The sequence below is a fragment of the Myotis nattereri genome, assembly GCF_964212035.1.
Source record: "Myotis nattereri genome assembly, chromosome: 17".
NCBI classification, from domain to species: Eukaryota; Metazoa; Chordata; class Mammalia; order Chiroptera; family Vespertilionidae; genus Myotis; species Myotis nattereri.
In genome coordinates, this window is record NC_138092.1 from 12,684,718 (window position 1) to 12,712,607 (window position 27,890).

General features: G+C 39.2%; 1 protein-coding gene across 5 annotated transcripts; it reads right to left on the reverse strand.

Moving 5' to 3' along the window:
- Window positions 1–27,890, reverse strand: YWHAZ (tyrosine 3-monooxygenase/tryptophan 5-monooxygenase activation protein zeta). 5 transcript variants are annotated; one of them, XR_013997048.1, is made up of 7 exons: window positions 27,359–27,890; window positions 24,309–24,613; window positions 5,976–6,099; window positions 5,323–5,486; window positions 5,149–5,244; window positions 1,861–2,023; window positions 1–473 (listed from the first exon to the last, which is right to left on the reverse strand). XR_013997048.1 is itself a non-coding variant. In XM_081111134.1 (7 exons), the coding sequence occupies exons 2-6, from the start codon at window positions 24,600–24,602 to the stop codon at window positions 1,964–1,966; spliced, it is 738 nt and encodes a 245-aa protein (XP_080967260.1). In that variant the 5' UTR covers window positions 24,603–24,613; window positions 27,359–27,890; the 3' UTR covers window positions 1–473; window positions 1,947–1,963. The 5 variants fall into 5 exon arrangements, 4 of the variants coding, with proteins under 4 accessions (XP_080967260.1, XP_080967257.1, XP_080967258.1 ...); XM_081111134.1 differs by having other exon boundaries at window positions 1,947–2,023; XM_081111131.1 differs by having other exon boundaries at window positions 1–2,023.

Sequence of the window (27,890 nt, forward strand, 5' to 3'; positions counted from 1 at the left end):
TCCCATCATCAGTATTTATTGAGCATTTACAGTGTACTGGGCACAATAGAACATACAAGAAGACATTGTCCCTGCTCTTGAGGAGCTTACATTCTAAAAGAAAAAATACACCTTTTAAAATGGTATTTTTATTTGGTGTTTTTGCAAGGTACTTAGGAAATAGTCTGTAGGGCGAGCTTTGGGTATAACTTAGCCCCATTATTAAAAGAAGAGAGGAAAAAAGATTTGAAAGGCAGCCAATGACAGACCATTCCAGATAGGTGGAGTTTCACGGGGAGATAAAACAAGGAGACATTTGCTGCAGTAAATAGGATGAGGGAAATAGTTTATGGGATGCAAGCAAAGGAAGCAGGGTATCCTTAGACATTGAGTGGAGCCAGAAAGATCATGCGGCCTTTTTTCCAAGTACATGGCCACCAAGTAATAATGGTTGGTGACAGACAGAAGGCTGAACAAGATAATCCTGTGTGCACCTGACAAATAGAAAGAATAAAGGATCAAAGTTGAAGGCAGGTTATAAGAGTATCAAGAAATTCTTAAAAACAAAAGCAATTTGGAAGCACAAAACTTAGTTAATGCTACCCAATGTCATGATGGGCCAAGAACATTGTGGCTTCCAAGTTAGAAAATGCCATACTACAATTTTAAATGGAACATATTATTTTTTCCAATCAATCCCCACACCTCTGAAAACAAACAAACAAACCCAACACCTTTTTTTCAGGGAGCCTGGGGGGCTGGGAGGATGAGGAGTATGGGACGTGGTTGGGAACAGTAGTTCTGTTAGTAGTATTTTGTTATGATAAACTTTGAATTTAAACTTGGTAAAAGCCCATTAGCTGCCAAGAGGGAATAAGGAATAAATTTCCAAAAATGTACAATTTCCTTTAGAGAAATTTCAGAACCAAAAGACTAATTTACATGAAAAGCTGTAGAGAAGTAGTTGAAAAGTCCATTCATAAAACTTTTATTCCACTTACATGAACTTAATACATGTGTTCTTAACAATTATGCTTAGATTGTTCATGAAAATTTCATAAGACATTAAACAAAGCTAGCCATCATCTCAAGTTATTTCCCTGTTAACTATTTTTACAGCACATGCATGTTAGGCAAGTATCAAAAAAAAAAAAAAAAAATCACAAAAGCAAAAAAAAAAAAAAAAAAAAAACCTAAAAAAAGTTAAATACATGGGTTTTTTGTTTTACTGCTATGCTTGGTATACATAAGTAATGGATACCAAGCAATTCATTTTACTGCATCTTTACTTGTACATTTGTTCTTAGGTTGCCTAAAACATTTAAATACAAATAAAATGAGTGTAGCAAAAATAATGAAAGCAAACAGCAGGTAACTTTACAAATAATGGAATGTGAACCGTTTCTGCCCTTATCCAGAGTTAAATGGGTCACAACTAAAGGAACACTCTGCAGCTGTCGTCGAAGGTGTGCGCACTGAGGCTGACATTCCACAGATACACACACGGTTCAGCATGGACCGCCCGTGGGCTGTCCACTTCCAACACAGCACTCTAAGTGCTCCAAAACGTAAAGTACCCACAACAACTACACCTGTGGCTGGAACCAATTATCCCTTTTATTCCCCACCAGGACAAACCAATATGTAGGCAGTTTTCTTTGCTTAGACATGGAAGCAATTTTAACACTGGCCCTGTGAAGCCACAATGTACCAAAAGTACTATACCAAACATTTATAACTCGTATAAAAATTCCACATCCCCATATTGGCCACCTCAAGATGAAAACGTAACTCCCTAAACGTTAACTGGCTCTACTCCCCTAATATTAAACATAAAAACCACATGGGAAATATAGAAATTCAAATAGAAGTAACATAAACCTGTCATAAATCGTAAACAAAAAACTATTTGTGGGACAGCATGGATGACAAATGGTCTACTGTGTAAATTTTAGAATGAGGCAGACAAAAGTTTGAAGGCCGGTTAATTTTCTCCTCCTTCTCCTGCTTCAGCTTCATCTCCTTGGGTATCCGATGTCCACAACTGGTAAAAGAAGGAAAGATTTTTAGCATGTTTCAGTTTGAAAAAAATATTAACAGATGTCTTCAAATAAAGTCATATGTAGGAAATTCATGGTTAGTCACAGAAAGTAAAGAGAAAGTAGAAGAAATCATAGAAATGCTAAGAGTATCAATAATTATCAGATTAGATTGTCCTGAATAGCTCCAATGGCAGATGGATGTACACATTTAGTGCAACTAAATTAACTAATTTGGCCTATGCACAAGGCACTTTCTCCTTTTAAAACTTATACTCCCACTCCAAAGAGAATCCCACAACCCATGAAATTCAAGAGCCAGGATACTAAGTAAAAATACAAATTTAGCTGAACACAAACCAGCATGGTCAGAACCAAATCTTTTAAGAGGTAAAAATTGAATTGTCCCATAGTGGTAGAATTATGGATTCTATTAATTTTTTCATCAGTGTTAGTTTTTCAGCAGGTTAAAAAATTACTTCAGGTGCTTGAAATATTAGTAATTTTTTTAGTCTTATTACTATGCTATAATTTTAGAGGTCATTATAAAAAATTGATTCAAGACAATTTTAAATTTTATATTGCTTATACACTGAAAAATTAAGTGGAAAAAATCTCAATGTTTTCTATTTTTAAAATATATTTTTATTGATTTCAGAGAGGAAGGAAGAGGGAGAGGTAGAAACATCCATGATGAGGAAGAATCACTGACCAGCTGCCTCTTGCATGCCCTAAACTGAGGATCGAGCCCACAACCAGAAATCAAACCCTGGTTCACAGGTTGACACTCAAACACGGAGCCACACTAGCTGGGCAGCTTAGCTGGTTGGAGCATCATTCCATGCACCAAAGGGTGATAGCTGAATTCTTGGTCAGGGTACATATCCAAGTTGTGAGTTCAATTCCTGGCCCGGGAGTGTGGGAGAGGCAAACAATACAACATAGTAACTAGGTCTCAGGGTCTACCTTTCAGAATGACAAGTTCTCATCATTTCAAACAGAATATAAAAAATTATATTAAAATTAGCTAGCAAATTCCACGTCTTTTATCCTATATAATAGAAGCCTAATATGCTAAGTGTCTGGTTGCCCAGTCAGCAGTTCAACCAATCAAAGCGTAATATGCTAATGATATGCTAAGGCCGCTCAACTGCTTGCTATTACGTGCACTGACCACCAGAGAGTAGTCAGTCAACTGGTTGGCCAGTTGCTATGAAGTGCACTGACCACTAGGGGGCAGATACACCAACTAGTAGGTTAGCTTGCTGCTGGGGTCTGGCTGATAGGGACTGAGCAAGATGGGACAGCCATGCCCTGGAGCCCCATTGCGGTCTTTCCCCAGCTGGCCAACCTCTTGCATCCCTCGGCCTGGCCTATACCCTCTCACAATTCAGGACCCCTTGGGGGATGTTGGAGAGCTGGTTTCAGCCCGATCCCGCAGGCCAGGCCGAGGGACCCAACTGGTACACAAATTCGTGCACCGGGCCTCTGGTTTAATATAAAAAGATTTATTCTGTAAGAAACCATGGCTTAATCTCTTGATCAAAATAAAAATCTCACAAGTTTGTAAGTAGCCCCCTAATTACACTTTCTAAAATAATGTTAAGTACCTGGCCAATTTGGCTCAGTGGATAGTGAGTCAGCCTGTGGACTGAAGGGTCCCAGGTTCAATTCCAGTCAAGGGCACATGCCCAGGTTGGAGGCTCAATCCCCAGTTGGGGGCGTGCAGGAGGCAGCTGATCAATGATTCTCTCTCTTCATTGATGTTTCTATCCCTCTCTCCCTCTCCCTTCCTCTCTGAAATCAATAAAAATATATTTAAAAAATTAATAATTTTAAGTGTTTAGTAATAATAAACAAGTACACAAGACTTTTAAAAAAACTCTCTGAAGAAATTCAACACTAGAATGCAGAACTGGTTCAGGAAATTAGCAGTGGACTAGAATAAAATTGGAAGAAATGAAATGTATAAAATGATTTAGTCCCCAAGAGAAAAGGCCCTAAAGCACACAAAACCCAGTAGCATTAATCTATAATCTTCCTTCCTAGAACCACCAGCAGATACTTGATAATTTTTCACCTAACTTCAAATTTAATATTTATCTGAAGGAGAATGGGAAAACCTATGGGACCAAAGAGACATATAAAAAAATTGCAATATGTAGACTTTATTTGGGCCCAATTCAGATAAAAAACTGTTTTAAAAAACCCAACAATTTAAAGACAAATAGAGACAATTAGAATTTGACACTCAACCACTATTGAGATATTTAACATAATTAAAAAATTGTCAATTTTTTTTTTCAGTGATAATGGCATGTGGGCTTTTTTTTTTTTTTTGGTCTGGCATATTCCAAGGATAATCATGACCTTTTAAACCAAGAGACTAGGCAAAAATAGATTTCTATTTGGATTCTGCGAAGTATCTGAAATTTTGTAAGTGAAGTTATTAATGTCCTGCCATAGCTGAATAAATATGGAGGTAACTTTATAGCCAAGAAAACTATTTTTAATGGAATTTAAACACAAAGAAGTCTTCAGTACTAACACCTAAACGCTTCTGTAACTAAAATGAAAAGAAAAAAATGGCACCATCCAGGTTAGAATGGAAAATAAAATGGCCTGTGTGTTTGAAATGCAAAAATCATGGGTTACAAAATTATTTTAACAATAGATATATATGTAACTAATGAAATCCAACTTTTTGTTGTTGTTGATCCTCAGCTGACAACATTTTTCCATTGATGACTATTATTTTTTAGATAGAGTGGAAAGCGGGGATGGGAGGAGCAAGACATCGATGTGAGAGACACATTGATTGGTTGCCCCCTGTACGCACCCCGACTGGGGCCAGGGAATGAACCTGCAACACTGGTACATGCCCTAGGCCAGGAATTGAACTCACAACCCTTCAGTCTGCAGGCTGATGCTTTAACCACTGAGAAACACCGGTCAGGGCAAAACTGAACATTTTTAAGTCTTTGGTTTAATATTTCAGTTTTCACAGTGTTTTTTTCTTCAGTTTTAACAGCAGATAGGATCTTGTCATAAATATTTAAAAAAAGGACAGAAATATCCCTTATAGTAATCTATAAAACAACCTCATCAACCACATTAACTATGTACTTACTGTCAAGTTGTCTCTCAGTAACTGCATTATTAGTGTGCTGTCTTTGTATGACTCTTCACTTAATGTATCAAGTTCAGCAATGGCTTCATCAAAAGCCTACGATTTAAAAAAGTACATTTCAGTGCTCAAATAATAAAGTTCACTGTATTTCCACATAACAGGTAAAATACATACCGTCTTTGCAAGAGAGCAGGCTTTCTCCGGGGAGTTCAGAATCTCGTAATAGAACACAGAGAAGTTAAGGGCCAGACCCAATCTGATAGGATGTGTTGGTTGCATTTCCTTTTTGCTGATTTCAAAAGCTTCTTGGTATGCTTGTTGTGACTGGTCCACAATCCCTGGGTAATAAAACACAGAAATATATTGATAAAACTTGCACTTCATCTTCATCCCTCAATATCCAACGAAATATCCTATGAAATATCAAGTTGTAGCAACCTTAATTGAATGAGGTTCTTAAATTTAAAAAATAAGCTTCACACTAGCTATTAGTCAATGTCAAGACAAAAACGACTCTAATCATCTCAGTATTATATTTTATTAGTTTACAATGCTCTACAGTTATGCTGTGATCGCTATTTCTTAAAACTGAGGAAGTATTCCTATGCACAAAATTGGCTTTTCAGCCAGCTGCAATTTTAGAATACCAGTATTAGGCAGTATATAGTCTCAGGACTAAAAAAAAAGAGAAAAAAAGTGCATTACTGTCCTTCATTTAGTGCTCTAAGCAATTAAAAAAACCCAAAAACAACAAAAAACTGCTTGCACTTTAGAAAAAGACCACTTCCACAATTTTTTTTTTATACAGGTTAGAAAATACAGCATACCTTTCTTGTCATCCCCAGCAGCAACCTCAGCCAAGTAACGGTAGTAGTCGCCTTTCATTTTCAAATAGAAGACTTTGCTCTCTGCTTGTGAAGCATTGGGGATCAAGAACTTTTCCAAGAGAGACTTGGGAAGAAAAGAAAGTCATAATAAGAATAAAACATTTACAAAACTGAAGGAACCTGCATTTATTAAGAGCACACTATAGCCTAAGTTATTAAACTTTAATACAGTCATCGCCAAGAATACAATTGTTGAATGCAGTAGGCTCATGAATTTGTGGCTTTAAAAACAGAATGCTTCATTTTTTTTTTTCAGCTGCCTCCTGCACACCCCCTACTGGGTATGTGCCCGCAACCCAGGTACATGCCCTTGACCGGAATCGAACCTGGGACCTTTCAGTCCGCAGGCCGACGCTCTATCCACTGAGCCAAACCAGTTACAGCAAAAACAGAATGCTTTAAACAGCAACACTTGAAATTTAAAGTTAGTGTACAGTTTATTATTTAAGGTTTATGCATTTGAATACCACCCTTCCCCCTCTCCCATAGTGCTATTTACATGCCAATATAGACTGTATGTTTCAATGATAGTCCACATTTTCTAACAAGCTGGCAAAATTTCCATTTTCAAGGTAGTCATGATAGAATGGAAAAAAACACAAGAGATAAATCTTTTGAGACTCTGGAGGAATTATGACTTAAGCAGAAACTAATATTGTAATAGAAATTACCAGAGTCCATGACAGAGGAAACAGAACAAAATTAACTTCATTTATAAGAATACACTCAAGTAATACTTCACACGACAGGTAAAGATGTTCAAAGTAAAAGTTTTAGTTTTCCTAACTAAATTAAGAGAGCAGTAGAATTATGAAAATTACAGTTCTGAAGAGTAAACCTTTAATTTCATTAAGTAATTTTTAGCTAATAAGATACATGGATGAAGTGGGTAGCGGCCCAGTTGGCAGTAGGACTAAGCTGCACTGTATTATAAAAAAAAGGAATGAAGGTGACCTAAGTCAACTTAAAATGTCCTCTGTGGTTATTAACCAACATTTAAAACCACTGGCCTGGCCCTGGCCCGTGTGGCTTAGTTGGTTGAAGCTTAGTCCTGTACACCAAAAGGTGGCAGGTTTGATCCTTGGTCGGGGTGCTTATGGGAGGCAACCGATTGATGTTTTTCTCTCACATCAATGTTTCATCTCTCTCTCTCTCTCTCTCTCACTCTCCCCCCATCCTCTCTCTCAAAACAGTGAAAACATACCCTTTGGGTGAGGACTAAAATAATAATAATAATTAAAAAAAAAAATAAAACCACTGGCCTGAAATCAGAAGAGCACTTTGATTAGGATAACAAAATTGTTACTACTCCACACCCAGACCTTCACATTCAAAGATCTCTAAGCTGCAAAAGTGTTTAACCCTTTGAACAACATGCTCTTTGGAGATGTTCCTCATACAACAGAAGACAGTGGATTTTTTTTCACTTAAGAAACAAATGACCAGGCCTTTTCAGGTAACGCATTTTTCTTCAACTATGAGACATGGTATACGGCTTTGAAGTCAGTCTAGATTAAATTGTAACAACTCCACATGTTTAAGGGTAAATTCTATTTCTGATTGGCTAAGCTAAAGGTTAGACTATTAAGTACGTATAAAGAAATAGTGTAATGTGATTCACTAGAATTCAAAAACAACTTTAAATTAAATTGGAGAAAAGGTAAATTTAAAGAAGGCTTCATATACAATTCAATTGTGAGCTGCTCTCTGGCTCACTTACATACACCTAAGGTATTACGATACTAAGACTTTTCCAATAAAAGTAGTAGTAATAACTAAGCCCAGCCCTGAAACCAGTTCTCTACCTAGGCATCCCTAACTCACATTTTACATTCACTTATTCTGCAAATGCATTTGAAACGACACTGTGCTAGGCGCTAAGAATATTAGGGTGAGCAGGCAAGACAGTCTCTGCTTGTGGATAGGTGGTCTAGCAGGAAAGACAGCTGAAACTAAGAATAACACTGCCTAGTCATGCCCTTCACTTTTAATTACTTTATCTAACCCACTCAGCATATGCAAAGATGCAGGCCACAGCACGCAGTTAGTTAAGGATGAATCACTTAACATGTAGAATGTTAACATAAACATCAGAAAATTTGTATAAGTTATTTAGAAAAATTGCCAATAAATGTTATGAGAATTAGTAATTCATCTTTTTAGTAACTTCTGTATCCCTAAAGAATGTTACTTTACACAAAGATAAACTCATACAGAGAATTTTAAAAATAGTAGGTAAGCACCTCTTCCCCCCAAGGTGAACACTAAATTAGTTATTACATCTTATTAAAACAGTAACAACAAAATAACTTTAAAGCTATTAACTGGAAGCTACAAGTAACAGGAAGATGAGATAACAATAGGCTGCTTATTGGCCTAATGATGGAACAAAAGGACCAAGTATCAATCGTGGCAAAGTTTCTAGTGAAATGCTGACTACACCAAGTTGACGGGATGGGGGGATGGGTGAGTGGGGCAGGGGAGAACAGGACTCCACTTTGTCTAACTACTACATGATACATCTGAAACTAATACAAAATAACACTGAGTGTAAACTGTAATTGAAAAAAAAATCAAGAAAGCAAACATCAAATTGCACACATTAAATATGTGCAGTTCTGTCCTGGCCAGTGTGGCTCAGCTGGTTGGGCAACTTCCCATGCACCGAATGGTTGTGGGTTCGATTCCCAATCAAGGCACATGCCTGGTTGCAGGCTTGATCCCCCAGTGCAGGGCATGCAGGAGGCAGACAATTTATGTTTCTCTCTCTCTCTTTCCCTTCCTCTCTACCTCAAAATCAATTTTAAAAAGTCTTAAAAAATATGTGCAGTTCTTTGTATGTCCATGTATCTCAATAAAGCTGTTAAAAATAAAAGGAGCCAAGAAAGAGTAAATGGCATACTTTTGTCTATCAAAGCTTCTGATTACATGAAGCTAAGAGAACTATTAAGATTTAAAAAATAAAAAGCAAGAAAGACTGGACTAAAGATTAAATTTAAAGGACTACTAACACGTTGGTTCAGAAAACTAATTATGAAAGAACAAAACTGTGATTGACTGTCTCCAAAGATGGCCTCCACCAATTCCCATCAACCTGTTCACGTGTGCCACTCATTCACCTGTCAAGAGGTAAAATTTCATTTCCTTTCCCCAGAGTCTAGGCTTACTTTGTTGACTTGCTCAGACCAACAGAATGTGGTGGAAGTGATTGCTGTTCCAGTTCTGGGCCTAACCCTTGAGAGGACTGGCAACTTCCCCCTCTTTGCTCTCTTGGAGCCCTGGGCCAGCATGCAAAAAGTTAAAGTACCCTTCTGGAGAGAAAGGCCAAGTCAGCTCAGTCATGGTAGATGTTAAGTGAAGCCACTCAGTTATTTCGCCTTAGCTGAATGCAGAGCAGTAAGTGACCTCAGCCAATACAATGTAAAGAACTGGCCAACAGTCTAGGCAAGCCAAAGAATCACAAGAATATATCATTGTTTTAAGTCACTAAGTTTTGATTGGTTTGTTATACAATAGACAAATGAAGAAAAGAATCCTAACATTATTTCAATAATAAACATGACATTTTGACACCTCAATTAAGCATTTTATATGGATTATTTAATTTGATCCTTCCATAACTTTACCTATAAGGTACAAACTACAATGATCCCCATCTTATAAAAGACAATGTAATGTGTTTAAAACCACAGCCAACTTGTGAAGATACAACTCCAACTAGGCAATCTGACCTGTGCTACCACTGTTACATTTTGTTTTAACAGGGTGATGTGCCTACTAAAAAGGGTAATGTGACTCCGAGATATTAATAAAATTAGAAAGTTAAAGAAAATGATTATGTTTCACACTGGGCTAATGAGAACTGATCTAGAGTATATTGTTATTTTTTTAAAAAAATATATTTTATTGATTTTTTACAGAGAGGAAGGGAGAGAGATAGAGAGTCAGAAACATCGATGAGAGAGAAACATCGATGAGAGAGAAACATCGATCAGCCGCCTCCTGCACATCTCCCACCGGGGATGTGCCCGCAACCCAGGTACATGCCCTTGACCAGAATCGAACCTGGGACCTTTCAGTCCGCAGGCCGACGCTCTATCCACTGAGCCAAACCGGTTTCAGCTGTTATTTTTTTATAATGTACCAAGACAGGCATTTCCAAACTGGAGAGTTTCTAAGGAAAGCAAGCAAAAATGAGGAAACTAGAAACTATCATGAATATTGAAAGACTATTATATGAATGGCTCCAGAAGACAAGACTAGTTAAGTTCAGCAAGAGGCAAGGTATCTTCTGAATATGCAAAAAATTGTATGAATGGTCTAAGCTTGGGATAGGCCACCCAGTCAGAAAGTGTGTTTTACTCTTTATATAGATTTTAAGGAGAAGTGAGAGAATCACTTGGGTATTTTATAGAGAAGATTCATAAATCAGATGGTCTCATTAAACTCTAAGGGAAGACATGGAAGATAAAAGAGTTCACTGAATTAAGTTAACTGTAACATTAAACAGGTGATCAAATATATTGTTTTGTCAACTGATGAAAGAAAAACAAAAGCTCAATTTTTCAGATTTGGAAGCCAGAGAAAAAAGACCAATATATGCAAAGACCAAGAGGGAACAAATAAGAATAAAGGGGGAAAAGCAAATACCACTTATCAGAAAGTAGCAGTGACAAGGAAAAAACTGGACGCAAGCAAAATAGAAAATTAAAGGGAGAAAGGACTAATAGCTATTTTCAAAACATACAAAAACTTTAAAAAGAATACCCTAAGCACACAATGCAACTTCCTAAATTTCATTCATCTACAATAGTACAATGAAAGTAATGATGACGTTGGGACATCAAGAATCTGAATTTAAAAGGGACACAGCATTATGAGACAATGAGGCTTCATCACAGCTCCAACAAGGTTATAGCTACTGATTCCCTTTCGCTTATAAAAGTTTTCATATAACATAGTACATTAACTTCCTAACCCAAATGTAGTTTACAATGGAAAATATTTTCAGGTCAAACACAACATTTATGAACATCTTACACTCAAGCACTAAACTAAAGCCAACAGTGTTAATCAGTATGAATCTTGCTGAAATGTATTTGATTTAGAAATTGAGTATTTCCTCAACTAATTTAAAAATGTGTTCTTGAACACAGCCAGTTTGTCTCTTTTAAAGATATGGTCAACATTTAAAAAAATACCTCAGATTAATTTGCAGAATTAGAGTTGATGCACATGCTAATTTTATATAGTAGGCAAGATGCCACTAGAAGCCCATATCCAATACCTCTGTAGATCAAGCATGTCACAAATTTGCGGCCCACAACAAATATTTTTGTGGCCCAGCCAATATAACGGTATGTAAGAAACGTCTTAATAAAAATTTGCTAAGTTAATTTTTACAATATCCTGTTACATACTTATTAATAACGAACTACAACATTCGCTAATGACTGATTACTATAATCGTGTTGCATTCATTTCTCTTATGCGCCTTATGCGCAGGTGCACCATTTCTCTCCATTAATACTAGCAGCGAATATTTTAGCAGCGATTGCCTCCTCATTAATCTTGTACTGACTTGTTTGGTGTGCACAACAGGAAATATTTTGCTTTCAGAGAACAAGAACAATAGGTTTATTTGCATTACACTTATTAATTTGTGCAGTTATTCAGTGTCTGGTAAGTTAATGTTCAAGAAAAAAACATTAATTTTTATTAAAATGTTCTATTTTATGTTAACGATTACTCACTTATTTCAGCCCTTTGTATTCAGCATGTCTCTATAGAAATAAACCTACGTTTCTATGAAAATTGAAGCTTTTGTGTTTTTTTTGCGGCCCACATAAACTTAAACCTTGTGTATTTGGCCTGTGTTAGCCTTTGAGTTTGACATGCTTGCTGTAGATGGTTCATAATCCAGATCTAAATTCGTGATTCTGAAGACAGGGACTGAACCTTAATCTAATCAACAGATAAAAGTTTGTGAAACTTGAGTTCTTAGAAATGAAAGATATTTCTCTCTCTACAACATTGCTATTGATTTATAGGGTTCAAGTAATGATTTCCTGCCCCCCACCCCTAGCCAGTCAATTTATCCAGGGCAGCATATATTAACAACAGTTTTTGTAACATATGCCTTGATCTAAAGATGGTCTATGTAACAGCAGTGCTTTGACTTTAGAGTGTATAAAAACTAAGGAACCACATCAACTGACAGGTCATCTAGTTCTGACTGCCCTTCCTGGGTTAGGACTCAACCTGCTCCCACTAATAGGAAATGAAACAAACATTCAATCCTGATTGTGGGCAAACTGTTTCTAATGAAAAGTTTATAAACTGAAAATCCACCTCTATTCTAGTGATATCCCTCCTTTCACTGGTACTTTAGTATGATTATAGCCTGAAATTAATAGGAAGCATAAAACATCAAATCTTCCTTCAGTTAGCAATTAGGCTAGAAACCATGTCAAACACCACAGAGCTGTCTGAATCAGCAACACTTCCTGGAGCAATAGCTTGGTGTAAGAGAAACAATATAAATTCTGAAAGCACCACTCAAAGCTCCAGATACAGAGCTGGCATTCTACTCGGATGGGGTTAGGGTTTTTCAAAATGCTGACATGCGGAGCTCAAAAGGTTCGCCATCACTGGCTTACTAGCTGTGTTTTGTCACCTTGACAAAGTTCTGGAATCTCCCTGGGCCCAGGGTTCTCATCTGTAAAAGGGAGATAGTAGTCATAGATATAATACACAAAGTGATTGTGAAGATTAAATGAGGTAATATATAGAAAGCATTTAGAACAGAACCCGAAGTGTTATCAACAGTCCAATCTGAACCAAATTCCCTAACCAACTGTTTACTTCCCTGCAAGCAATAAAATAATGAAGTAAGTTACCATAATACACTTTCCAAAAAAAAAAAACTTAGTAGTAACAACAAATGCTCCATGTTTATGGTTTAAAAGTTTTTGGTCCTAAGATCGCTTTATACTCATAAAAATTTTTTTAGAAAGCTGACAAGATCAAGGTATACATACAAGTTTTCCAAAATTCTTATTTTTGTTTCAAAGCTTAAATCTTATCATTAATCACAAATACCATTTCTCTTCCTTAAAGTGACAGGACAGGATAGTCTGTCTATGATCCTACTCATGTACATTCTTCAAGGATAGAATGCAAATTTCTAGGGTATAAAAAGGCCTAAAGAGAGATTACCTCTGAGGTGGTGAAATGTCAGAGTTTTAATTTTTTACTTTATATCCTATGTTCTATAACACCTAAATTACTATTCAGATTAAGTATAACTTAAAATAAAATTATGACTTTGCACCTTTAACTTTTCACATACATAAGCATTCTTATTCTATTTACTGGCTCCTTAAAGACATATTTTGCACATAGTAGGCATTCAAATATTAAGTTCAAGGTTGAATTATAATAGATGTATAATTTGAACTGCTTCATTTAAATATAACAGAAAACTTAGAATGATCTTAAGAGAGTGAGATGAAAATCTTAGGTCAGCATGCTGAAGACTATCAAGGGTTCATCATCTTACCAAACTTCGAAATAGTTAAGACAAAACATGGTAATAATTATTGAAATTGATACTGCATGTTAATGAAAAATATTCAAATTTTCTGAGAAGCAGAAAAGCACATATATTCAGAAACAGCAGCCAAGGAGCAGGCTAAGTACATCCTAATATGCTTTCAGAATCCTTGGATAAGGCTCCAGGTTTCTACGTAATAACCCTAAAGAAGGAAGCTAAGGGAGACAAAACATCCATCAGAGATAGGTTGGGAGGGTAGTTTCAGGCAGCAAAGCAGAGTAAATTTGTTTGCAAGTCAGGAACTCTATTACCAAGAGGAGTGATAGGAGCAAATCATAACCTGCACCCTCATCAATCTTCTTTTCACTATAGCACTAATTTCAAAATCCCCCTTCCAATTTTATTCCAGGAAACCTTCTCTAATACACTGAACATTTGCCAACCCACCACTTAGATTTTTTTAAAACTCAAGGCCACATCCTGGCAGATTGGCTCAGTTGGCTGGAGCGTCATCCCATACACCAAAAGGTTGGGGGTTCGATCCAGGTTGGGGCACATATGGAAGGCAAATGTGTGTGTGTGTGTGTGTGTGTGTGTCTCTCTCTCTCTCTCCCTAAAAATCAATAAAAATACATATTCCCGGATGAGGATTAAAAAATAAATAAAATAAAATTCAAGGTCACCTTTTCTTTCTTAAGTAGGAATCAGAATTTACAGACTAAGGGTCCTTGGACTAAACTCAAAGAAACGACATACTTATCATAGTGTTCATACATATGCTCCCTGACACAATGGGGTAACATCCCAATAAACCCAACACAAGTTGAAAGATATAGGTAAGTTCAAAATGCATTTAATATATTTAACCTACCGAAAATCACAGTTTAGCCTAGCCTATCAGAACGCAATATCCAAAAATCGTTGGTGATAGTACATCCTGTAGAGTATTGGTTGTTCACCCTCATGTTCTTGTGCCTGACTGGGAGCTGTGGCTCGCGCTGCTGCCCAGCATTATTACAGAGTATTGCACATCACTAGCCTGGGAAAAGATCAAAATTCGAAGTGCGGTTTCTACTGAATGCATATCACTTTTACACCACCATAAAGTTAAAAAATCACTAACCAGAACCATTGTTAAGTTGGGGACTGTCCATACATTTATTTAAAGAATGGTCACTTGCAACTGTGCACTCAAATAACGGGGTTGTGTGCTGTCATTTGGGCTTGCCAATTGGGCTTGCCAATTAGAATATACATAAAAATTAACTAATGAAAAATATATTTCAAAGGAAAATCGCCAAGTTATGGAGTTGGGATACCTAATGTCCTATCAAAATGGTTAAGTAACAATAATATATCATGTGTCTCCTAATATGATGCACAAAGGAGGGCCCAATATCATTTCCAGAAAGAAATTCTTCCCCAACATGTACCATCTGAATTTAATCATGAAGAATCGCCAGACATACAAATTTAGGGACATTCTACAAAATAACTGGCCAGTACTGTTTTAAAAAGTACCAAAATTGTGAAAGGCAAAGACTGAAAAACTGACCCAGAATAAAAGAGAGCAAGGAGATAGGACAATGAAATGCAAAGTGTGATTCTGGATTGAATTCTGAACCATAATTAGATTAAAGTGGTATAATTTGTGAATAAATTCCATAGGTTAGATAACTTATTTTATAAATTAATTTAACCTCCATTTATAATTTTTTAAATTATTTCAAAATGAAGTGTTAAATTTTCACAAATATAAATATACATAAAATGTCATGAGCCAATAGTTAATAGCCCTGGAATATCAAAATAACCACTCATGAGACATTTATGGACTGCAATTTAAAAATATGGCTGAGGTAACAGTCTCCTTGAACTTGACCTCACCAAATATGAGTTGGAAAGACCAAAGCCTCCATAACTCATTCCTGTTTTAGACTGTACTCTCATGGCCCCTCTTCCATGAGCACAACAGATGAAGAGTAAGTAGTTAGGAAACTGATATTCTTTCATACAAACCATGCATAAAAAATGCTGGGGTTAAAAGTTGGCAAGAAACACAAGGGGCCTCAAATGTAAGTCTTATTACTTTCATTCAAGAACCCTAAAATATTGTCTAAAACTGCAGTTATGCCTTTTAAAGTCCAGTTATTCTGACAGCCCCCAATCCATCACTCCTAAAACCCAACATTATAGCTGAGTAAACACCATGTTTCAATCTATAACTAAGTGAATAATACCATAAGGGACAGATAATTATTAAGGCTTACATAGCATGACCTAATGGAAATCATTGAATCTCTGAGCTTCAGTTTCCTGACCTATCAAAATGAAAAGGCTAGTATGGATGCTCTTTCAAACCTAAAATTCAATGATTCCATAAATTTCAACCCTCAATTTACTTTATTATCCAAGTAAGAAACTCAAACTGCCCCACAGATAACATCCTAAAATAGGAAATTTAATCCCAGTTCTATTGCACAATTCTCTTGTGCACAAAGAGAAATTTCCCAGAACTTTCACTTTACTCTGTAAAGCCACTGGGTCTTTTATCTTTCTTAAAATTCTAAAACAAATACAAACTAGTATTTTTGTTGCAAGAGGGGCCCATCAATTTGGAAATTAGTCTCTTACTCCCCCTTGTGGCTGAAATGGCTTCCTTTCCTTAACCATCCTTCGCTTTCAACCAATTAGAAAAATGCTCCATCAAAATAGCTGAAATTCAGATGATGTAAAGAATCGATTTAGTGGGTATTAGCAGACATTTTGACTTCAAATTCACCTTCTTGTGCTTGTTTGCATAAGAAAGGAAAGTATATAAGTATTCTGTGATAAGATCATATAGATATGAAGGAACAGTGCTGCTTAACTTCATGGATGAAATCATAAAAGACTGACCACTTAACTACTGCATTTCTCATTAATAACAGATGGCAGATCTTCATCATTTAACTTTTAAAAAATCAAACAAGAAGTTTGATAAAGCCAAGATATATTATCCCTAGTGTTTAAGGAATTTGTTAAAGCCAGCCTAAAATTTCATTATAATTCTCATTTGCTCCTTGGTGTTTGCATTTTTTTTTTTGGTTTGTTCAAAACACCATTTTGATAGTTTTGTAACTTGCACATTGTATATTATGTATAAACTCCCTAATGGGACTAGATTTTATCAGCCATTTTTTTAAAAAAGGTTGAAGAGCAGCTCGTCCATATTCGACCAACATGTAGTAGTATTTTCCCTCTTATTCTGTTACTAGGGGTCCGGTGCATGAAAATTTGTGCACTGGGGGGCGGGGGAAGGTCCCTCAGCCTGGGACCCCTTGGGGGATGTCCACCTGCCAGCTTAGGAATCCTTCTAGCAGCCCGGAAGCCCTCGGGGGATGTCAGACTATGACTTAGGCCCACTCCCCTGCAGCTGCCTCTCCCCTGCAGGAGCAGGATGGGGCCCATGACGCTGCCTCTCCCGCCACGCCACCTCTGCGGAGGGGGGGTGGGGGTTTGTGTGTGTGTGTGCCGGGACTGCCATGGTGGCACAGGCTCACTGGCCTCACCTCCAGCCCATTCTGGCAGGTCCTTCCACCATCCGGTCTAATTAGCTTATTAGCTCTTTATTATATAGGGTATTATTTGTGTACATGCCTATTTTCCTCTCTAGGTTGTGAAGATTTTTTTAAAGTTTTTTTTGAAAAATATTTATTTTATTTACTTTTTACAGCACAGGGCCCATAAAATAACAGGTGATCAATAAATGTTAAAAGTAAAGAATAAAGCAGTTTATTAAAATTCTTAAATATCAAAATTAATAAGTACACTAAAGTGATATTGCAAAGGTACAAAAGGAAAGCATTATATTTACTACTTAATATCACCAGGAGTGTGTTAACTCAATAATGCTCAAAACATCCTAAACGATTTGCATTTTGAAGAAGTGGAAGATGCAATAACTTGTCCAAAGTCACAAAATGAATTAAAATTTCAAACCCAAAATGTCTCCATAGCCTGTGGTAGGTTTTATCACCCTCTAAAGCAGTACTAAACACTCTAGTTTCTTTTATTTAGTCATATCCCTGTGACACAATGAACAGTCTGATGATAATCCCCTTTTCATCAAATGAAAACCACCAAAGGTGAAACTGGAAGGAAAAGTCATTACTCTTAACAGAAAGCATGATCACTTTGGGATGTTATATTTCCAAACACAGTAGTAAAATATTCAATAATTTACTGAATTGAGAACTTGCCTGTTCTAATCATACTACAGCCTTCATATAAAATACTGTCCTCAACTGTCAACTTTTAGCCCAGCTGGTGTGCTCATCAGTGGTTGAGTGTTGACCCACGAACCAAGAGGTCTCACTGGTTGGATTCCCAGTCAGGGCACATGCCCAGGATGCAGGCTGGATCCCCAGTAGGGGGCATGCAAGGGGCTGCCAAAATGATGTTTCTTTCTCATTGATGTTTCCATCTCTCCCCCTTCCTCTCTAAAAAAATCAATAAAACATTTTTAAATAATAAAAATAAATATAATAATGTGTTTTGGATTTTCATCAAGTGTCTCTGGGATGAATGTGGTCCAAGTAGGTCCCTTCTACACCTTGGGCAAAAATTTGAGCTGACAGTTCATAAATCTTGGATCAACAAGTGAAATAGGTCTTTCTCAGAAAACATTTGTAAATCGCTGAGATGAAACATTCAACTCATCACTGGGTTCTACTTGGTAATATTACTAATTTAAAAAACTCCTAGATTCCAAAACTTGTTCGTAAGATGGAAATTAACCTCCACTAAAAAATGTTTCTAACTTTTCTAATGAAGTCCAAGTCAATTAATGATTCAAGTAAATAGCATTCAAATATAGCAAAAATTGAGCACACTGAGTGACTGTACTTATATTACCTTGCCATCCTACCTATGCTAATACCACTATAAGTATATTTTTATTTGGGGGAGGAGGGAAGAAGGCTCACAACAAATTTTGTCAAAGAAACTCACAAATGCTTATATGTGGAAAGCTTTAGTAATCTAGTCCAATGTAAACAAACATTGCCCATGCCATATAAGATCATACTGATAAACCAGCTATTCTCAGCCATGCTTTGCTGCCTCCAAACTCCACACTATAGCAAAAGAATGTCAATAGCAAGAAATAGTGAACTCTGCCAAGATATGACTATTCTAAAGCATGTCACTTCTATGTCACATTATACCTTAACAGAAAATGAAAATCTAATAAATCAATAACAAATGACAACTGCTACTGCACAGCAATTTTCACAAAGGTATCAGCTGTTCATCATTTCAGGGAATTATTCACTAAAGAACAAATGGAGATTGACCATTGCACAGAAATGTACCTAGTACAATGGGAACTATTGAGATATGGTTGTTAAACACACTATTCCTCCCAAACCTAATTTAAATCTGTACTACCTAAAAAATATTAAGCATATCCTATTCCTTCAGTGTACTTTACAAATTCAATATCCTGTTTTCAAGGAGAATGAAGGAATGAAGCCATCCTCTACAGTTGAAAACAACAGAAGACATCAAGATTAAAGTAAGTTCTAACTCAGAGTAATAAAGCAGAAACCCTTATGCCATAAAGATGGGAATTAGCAATGGCTTGTATATCAGGGACAGTGAGAACACCAAACTAGAGCCAAAGGCTTTGTTTGTAGGGAATTTGGGGGAAGACTGAGCAGATGGGAAAGCAGTTATTTAATGAAAGGTAAGAATAAAAGCTGTGTGCAGCATAGAGCATATCAAGTCTGAATGAATGAGCAACCAGAAGCAGTAAAAGACTTATAATGTAGCTTTTGTCCAATAAATTAGATCATATTTATCCTGACAATATTTCTTTCTTGCCAATATGCTTTTGAGTGGGACAGTAAGGGTTGTAGAACTACTACTACTACAATGGGAATGACAAATAATCCTGGTACTGCCCGGGGGGGTCTATCATACACATGAGTTATCAACGTGAATGTAAAAAGTTGAGAACCAATGATCTAGTCAACACAGCAATAACTTGCAATCAGAAAACGAAGTCCAAGTTGAGTTTCAAGATGTCATTTTAATTAAGTCTAGAAAATGTGCTAAAATTAGGCAGTTAGAAAGGTCAGGGCCTACAATGTCTTCCTCTCTTTTGGGTATATTAAAGTTGAATCATTATTTCAAAAGTGTGCATGTTCTTTATATACTTGAGTCATTAGTCAAGTTTTTCACTTTAATTCCAATTTCTAATCCTTAAACTCTTCCTCCTAGTTCACTTTTAACTATCTTCACAGCTCATCTTATAATCACCAAACATTTCCAGGTCATCTTCACCTCTTACTAGAACAGGTAGGAAGAACACCATTCTTATTTAAGTACTAGAAGCCCGATGCATGAAATTCGTGCAAGAGTAGGCCTTTCTTCCCCTGGCTGCAGGCACCTGGGACCCCGCTTCCCGCTCAGCCCTGGGCTCAGCCCTGGCTTCATCGGGAAAGTCGTCAGGTTTAATTAGCATATTACGCTTTTATTATTATAGATTGTTATCTGAAAAAAAAGGGTAAGTAACCAATTTGTTGGTTCTTCTTTCCCTTCCCACCAATAGCAAACATCGACCTTTCCATTCTCATTCCTTTATTTTCTTTGATTTCCACTTCCTATACCTCAGACTGCTCAACTGTACAAAACACCTCACCAGTGGAATACTTAGTAATTACTGTGAAAATGCTTTAGTCATAAAGATAAGTCTAACACTACAGAATTCTTTTGAGAAGTCCTTAATCCAATAAATGAGTGCCTAGTGATTTTTGGCTTACAACTCCAAACAGTAGTTTTTAAGTCCAAGATACATTTTAATATATTCAGACTAGAAAGGACCCCAAAGCTGCCTGGTTCCCTAGCTTGCTCCTGCTTAATGGTAGTTCTGTGGGCTGGAGGTAAAAACAAGTACCCAGCAACATCTTAAAATGGCCCTGGGCAAATAAAAACGCAGAGAAGCATAATAAAATGGGAATCACCATTACTATTAATCAACAATTGTTGCTGAATATTAAAATATTAGATTCACTTGTTTACTGCTTCACCTCCTAGGAGATCTCTGGAAGCCATTTTTGCCTTATACTGGTTTTAATTTTTAAATGAAATTTTGAAAACTTGTTGGCTAGTAATGAACCCTCTGCCCCTGAAAAAAGTTTTTAAGGCTTCTTGGATCTTTTAAATCTCATTCTTGGATTTGAGTTAAGAGACCCCTATACTATTATAGGCAGGCTCATATTGCTTTCACTGCTTTTAAACAAAATCCCCAACCTGAGATAAACAGGGCCAAGAAGGAGTTAAGGGCTTTTTTTTTTTTACCTTATTATTATTCTCCACAACAATCCTATGGGGGGTGGATATTACCTGCATTTAACTGAGTTCAGTTTTCTCAGAGGACTGAGGGATTTACTTAGGCCAAGAAGCTATTACATGGTAAAAAGTTGGGCCTGACTCAAAATATGGAACTCATTTTACACCACTAAATTCTTCTTTGTGAATTAAGTTTCCTAATATGTCTTTCCTCATTTTGTTTTTCATTTCATCAGTCAAGACAAAACTATTCAAACTTTGGCTTCTTTTTGTGGATTTATGCAGAAAAGCTATTAGGGATCACTAGTGTTAAATTCCTCCGCTACTACCAAGACCTCCCCTACTTGGTCTATGAGCTGGCAGGAAAGGCAGACTGCATTAGTTCACATAGTGCCATTTCAAATTAACGATGCAAGAGAAGAGCCCCAAGTTCTTTTACATAAAGAGAAGTCCATGTTGGAAGAATATGCTAGTGACCATTTCTCCCAGTAATGGTCTTCAGCTCTTGTACAAAGTAACACAGTTCCTATTCCTACTTTGTTTGCTTGGTATATTAAACACTTGACAAAAGCACATGAACAGAATGGTAGTAACCACTATTAACGACTAAAGAGCTCTTCATTTCAGAAAAAGTTAGAACTCTGGAGATTAGCTCCTTTATATGGGAAGAAAGAGGGTATTTTCTTAGCTAAGTGCTCAACAGTACAATGAACTCTGGTTATCACTGACACTACCAGCCAATGACATTAATTCTGAAAGAGGATTTACCTGCTTATTTTTCTCATAAATCAATAAATAAGTTCAGAAAAAAGTGAGTAATACAATTATAATTGATTATGTGTAAGATTTTAAAATATAATTAAAGCAGCCCTGGCCGGTGTGGCTCAGTTGGTTGAGCATTGTTCTGTGCACCAAAAGGTTGCCAATTGCATTCCTGGTTAGGGCACATGCCGGGGTCTTAGGGGGCATGCAGTATATAATTAAAGCACATTTTTACTAAACATCAAGTTCATCAGTTCAAAGATGTTTTTCTCTGGGAGAAATATCGGTTCTGCTATATTTTATTATTCCATTTTACTAGAAACGGAGAAAGAATTTTATGCAAGATGTTTCCAGAGTCAGCATTACCTGTCAAGAAGCCTGCTTGTAAAAACCCCCATTATCTGTAAATATCGAATTTTCCCAAGTTGAAAAATTAGCAGTGCTGCTGACCTAGTTCTACTATCTTTTCCAAAAGAAGCCCTTTTGCTCATTTACTTAAAAGTGTGAGTGTCTCTACTATGGGTTAGGAGGCATGAGCTATACATAGATCACTTAAAGAGTTTTACTCATGAAAAGACCAGGGCTGGAAGCAAAAGCTTGTTTAGAATTTTCCGAGCCTTTTGTATGGCCAAGGAATTAAACTTTCTTTTATCTAAACTTTCAAAGTGCAAATTTCAGTTGAACTTGGTGAGAAGTCAGTGCTACTCTGAAGAATAAGGGTAGTGATCAATACCAAACCCTCTTAATAATCGTATCTACAAAGAGCTATTTAGAAATTATCTTATTCTCATCCACTGATCCTATGCAATACTTTTCTTGATAAGGAAATCAAAGGAAAGCAAAATTAAAACTGCTACAGGCTTTTCCTAGGAAAATCCTCACACCAGCTTTTATCCAGTGTGGAAAATATGCAAATACCTACCTACCTGGAATAGCAAATAAGCTTGTTAGTAGAAGGTAAATGTTACCATGTTCCCCTTTAATACTAAATTGACTTGTTTTAAGGGAAATTATAACTTGTAACAAACCCTTTGAAACCAAAATAAAAATGACTTGATCTAGCAGATGTAATAATAGGAGGAAAACCACCAGAATGAACAAAATTGAGTAACAAATACACAGGTACTAACTAGTTCCGTGATGGCGAACCTTTTGAGCTCGGCATGTCAGCATTTTGAAAAACCCTAACTTAACTCTGGTGCCGTGTCACATATAGAAATTTTTTGATATTTGCAACCATAGTAAAACAAAGACTTATATTTTTGATATTTATTTCATATATTTATATATTTATTTTATACATTTTGTTAAAAAGAAAAATCAACCAAAAAAATGAGTTCGCGTGTCACCTCTGACATGCGTGTCATAGGTTCGCCATCACTGAACTAGTTAGTAAAGAGGGCAAGGGAGAGAATGCCCAACACATTTTTTATTATAGAAAACCATGATTATTATTAAATCTTAAATATTATCTTTGCAATAAGATAAATCAGTCACAAGAAAGGCACTGTCATTTAGCCTCGATAAATCATGGAATTTTCTCATCTCAGAAATGACAGCTATCAATGTAAAGATTTCAAATAAAAGCAAAAAAAAAAGCACCCAAGGCAGATACCACATGAGTCCATGTTAATTAAGATAAAAAATATTGTTCTTTAAAAAGACCATTTGAGAAATGTACTCATAATTTAGGAAGTGAAGCTATTCCATTAGCAACTAAAGACTAGTGTAAAATCATAATACCATCACAACTTTAACAAAAGTCTATAGTGTTCATTATATCTTTAAAGCTTGATAGAGAAGCAGTGCTTCAACACAGTAGATATTGAACCTGGAAAAATCAAGCTTGAGTTACTCATAACCTTTTATTGTGGTTGTCAGTGTTCAAAGTTGAATTCCAACACAAATTCAGGAAGAGGCAAAAGCAACTGAAGCCAGTGTTTTCTGTATGGCTGACTCATATTAACATTATGATGGCCAACCCAGGGAAGGGTAGGTAGTATGTCTACACTAAGTCTACTATTACATCTCTTTTATATAAAAACAAGATATGTAGCCCTGGCCAAGTGGCTCAGTTGGTTAAAGCATCGTCCCATACAGCCAAAGGTTGTGGGTTCAATTCCTGATCAGGGCACATACCTAGGTTTGGAGTTCAGTCCCCAGTGGGGGCATGTACAGGAGGCAACCAATCCATGTTTCTCTATCACATACATGCCCCCCCCCCCCAATAAACACATATCCTCTGGTGAGAATTAAAAAAACAAACACCAAGATATGTAAAGCTATTATATCCACATATGTACATTTTTTAAAATTAGCTCTAGAAATACTACAAATATTCCAACCATAACTGAAATGGTAATACTACTAAACTTTTCAATTAGTGAAAAAAACACTACCATAGTCTATTTTATAGTCTCTTTGGAGTGACTAAAATTACTGCATTTATTTTATGCAAACTTAACTACAATTGTTTTAACATCTTTTAGTGTGACACCCTGAAGACTTCAAATATTGAACACTCAATTTTTAAAAGAAAATAAAATTAACAGTATCATAATTGATATTCATTATAGGAACCCTATAGTACAGTGAGGCTAGAATGAATGTTTGATTCTCACCAGTACATCATTGCAGATATCTCTTAGCTCGGTCTCAATTTTTTCTCTGTATTCTCGAGCCATCTGCTGTTTTTTCTCAGCACCTTCTGTCTTTTGCTCAATACTTGAGACGACCCTCCAAGATGACCTACGGGCTCCTACAACATTTTTATAAGCAACTGAGAGAAGATTCCTCTCCTCATTGGATAATTCAGCTCCTTGCTCAGTTACAGACTTCATGCAGGCTGCCATGTCATCATATCGCTCAGCCTGCTCGGCCAGTTTGGCCTTCTGCACCAGCTCATTTTTATCCATGACTGGATGTTCTGCAGAAGAAAAAAAAGGAAAAAAAGAAGCATTTAGATATTTTTTCCATCAAAGTGAACAGACTCAAAATTATATCTTTTGTTTAAAAAAATACCTGTATTTAACACCTCAAATTTAACTGACTATGGAAGATTAAATGCCTATGGAAGATTCTTCACTGGAGGAATTTAATGCAGACACCCACACCCACACACATACTGATCAGAATAGAAAAATTAAAAATGGCATACAGAGGGAAATTTAAAGCCATTAACATTAGTTCAGCAAAATTAAAATTACCATATTTTTGTTCAGAAGATCCCAATTTCACATAAAGGTCAAAGTACAGAGGCCACCTTAAAACCAACCCTTAATCTTGGCCAAAATTTCAACTCCAGTTTCTAATATCACTAAGTGATCAAAAATTAAGCAGCTTTTCCTTAATGGAAACACTGCCTATGAAGAACAATACATTTCTCTTACTTCATATCAGTTTAATGTGTAATTCATGTCTTTTTACTTTTATAATACTAATTTCTTTTCAGGAGGTTTTAAGTTTAAATTTTAGTTGGTATTACTCCCACCTCAGAATGACAATTTTCTGGAAGAAATGACCAAGTTGCTTGTTTTAATATATTTTAAATACAAAATAATCAATAACTGACCCTGAAGTCGCATTTAGCTGTACCTTGTTATATGCATATATGCTTAAAAAAAATATATATATATATCCTCAAACTTCCACTCTTACTGTGAACACTAAAATTTACATATGAAGTGCTTCCAGGGTGACCAGAGCTTCTGATGTCATTGTTCCAGTTTAAATATAGAATTACTTCATTCTGCTTCTAATAGTCAAAATTAATTGCCCTAACATGACTTCCCATCTAATTCCTTCTCATTTTAAAGCCCCCTAGACTTTTCAATTTACCCTCGTTATATTTTCCCTTAGGTCCTTTTGAAAAGTGCCAAAACAACACAAAAAGATACTAAAACATACAGTGATCTCACAGAAGAAATGACTTTCAATAAAAATGTACGGTCTGAAGTGCAATTATTAAAAGGTGAACAGAAGAGCCACTGTCACTCACTATGGGAACGGACTCCCCAATCCGTATCTTCCCAGGAAAATCCTACAATACTTAAAAAAAAATCGGGAACAGGTCCCCAATATTCCTACCAGTAATCAGCTTGGAAACAAGGTAGAGTGGTTCAACTTGAAAACTATTTAACATCTGTGATCGCATAACCCCTTCACCCCCACCCCAGGAACTCAAAAACCCTCTCTGACCAGCGCTGCTTCCGACGACAGGTCACCGAGAACCAGCCTGCAGGCTCCTCGTCCGCCGCCCGGATGCAAGGGGAAGTGGGCTGGGTTGCTCAGAGCAACCAGCGCCCCGCCGCCTCGCCGCACCCATTTAACCCTTAACCGCCGTCAAACGTCCAGCCGGGCGAACGGAAAGCCGGCGGACCGCGGCTGGAAAGCGCACACCCGCGGGTCCGCGCCCTCGGCGGCCTCCCCCTCCTTGGCTCCGCCCAAGCGGGTGCCTCCGCACCAGCCCCCGACTCTCCCTTTGTCATGGCGGATCCGTGTCAAGGAGCCCAGCCTACCGCCGAGGGTGAATTTCCCCCACCGGGCGGGAGGGCGGAGCAGCGCCTTCGCCCTCGCCCTCGCCCTCGCCCGGGGACCGGGGAGCCGCCGCCCGCCCCGGGGGCAGAGGCCGGACCGCGGACCGCCGGCCCCGGACACACCCCACTCTCCCACCGGCGTCCCCGGCGCCACCCGACACCGCGGGGCTCCAGTCGGGAGGGCCCGACAGCTGCAGCCGGTGGGGGAGGGAGCGGGAGCCACACCCAGGCGAGCCCCGCCACCGCCGGCTGTTACGCTCCGGCTTCCCCGCCCCGCAGGGCAGGGGACCCCCGGCTCCAGCCCGCCGAGGCCCCGGAGGCGACCGCGAAGGGCCGCCCGCCGCCCTGCCATCCGCCCCGCCCCTACCTGGCCTCGGAGCCCCCATCCGCCGGGAGAAAAGGCCGGTCCCATCCCCCACCCGGAATATTCGAGGGCCCCCCTGGAACCCAGGAAATTCGGCTCTAGGTGTCAGGCGAGCCCCACCCGGGGCCCGCTCACCCCCGCGCGGAGCGCGGCCGCACCCCGTCTACCTGGCGGGCGCCCCCGGGCGGCCTCCGCTCGGGACCCGGTCCCCAGGCCCGGCCCAGCCGCCGCCCGGGTGGGGGAGGGCGGGGTGCCGCAGCGCGGGGCGCGGAGGCTGCGCCGGGGAGCGGGCGGGGGGCCGGGGAGGGGGCGGCCTCACCTGCGCCACTGCAACACGCGGCGCCGCCGGCGGAAGGGGGAGCGGGCGCGCGGGGGAAGGGACCCCGGAGGCCCAGGGCGGCGGGGGGAACGGATCGCGGCTGGTGGTGCCTCCGCCACCCGGGGAGCAGCGGCCGGGCAGGTCCCCGGGGATCTCGCGTGTGGGCGCCCTTCCCACCCCCCACGCCCCGGGAGGGACCCAGGAACGGGCGCCGATCGGGGCCGAGGCGCCGATCCGGAAGCGAGTCGCCCGAGGCAGCCGCTAGCCGCCCGCCCGAGCCCAGCGGAAGGAAAGCCGCCGCCCGTCTCCGCCTGGAGACTCCGCCTCAGCCCCGCGCCGCTGCCTCCGGGCGAGCGGGGCCGAGGGGATGCGGAGCGGGGCGGGAGCCCGCGCCCTCCGAAGACGGCCTGGGGCACGAGGAGCGGGGCGAGGGCGCGGCGGCCGGTCCCTTACCTGTGGCCGGAGTGGGTGGCGGCGGGCGGGCGGGCGGGCGGACGGACGGGGACTCAGTAGTCTCTGGGCGGCAGCGGCGGCGAGGCTGAGACTCTGTCCCTAGATCTCGCTGCTCACAGGCTACAGCCGCTCCGCAGACACGGGGTTTCCTCCAATCACCAGCCCCGGCAGCAGGGGCACCACACGCACGATGACGTCAAACGCTGCTATGGCAACCGTTGATTGGTGCCCACAGTTCTGGGGGCCCAGCGCAACCGCCGCTCCCCGCGCTAGAGGGCGAGCAGAGGAGCACGGGCCCTCGCCCGCTTCCAGCCCGCCTTCCTCCCAGCTCAGCCTCCGACTCCTCCAGCTCCGAGTGCTCCGGGGCGGGAACCTCCCCCCCCCCCCCCGCCTGCCCCACCACTTCCCCCAAATTCGTCTTCCCCTCGAGCCCCAGCAGCCTCCGCCGGCTCACTTAGTCCCAACCTGCGAGGGGGAAATGTCTCCCCACCCCCACCCCAGCTTCCCGGGCCGGCCTGCGCCTGCGCCAGTC

Coding starts and splice junctions, on each gene's coding strand:
- YWHAZ (XM_081111134.1), bottom strand. CDS start 24,602: ATGGATAAAAATGAGCTGGTGCAGAAGGCCAAACTGGCCGAGCAGGCT. Junction 6,100..24,308: donor ATATCTGCAATGATGTACTG/GTGAGAATCAAA, acceptor TTTCTTCCCAAG/TCTCTCTTGGAAAAGTTCTT. Junction 2,024..5,148: donor TACTGAGAGACAACTTGACA/GTAAGTACATAG, acceptor TTCTTTTACCAG/TTGTGGACATCGGATACCCA.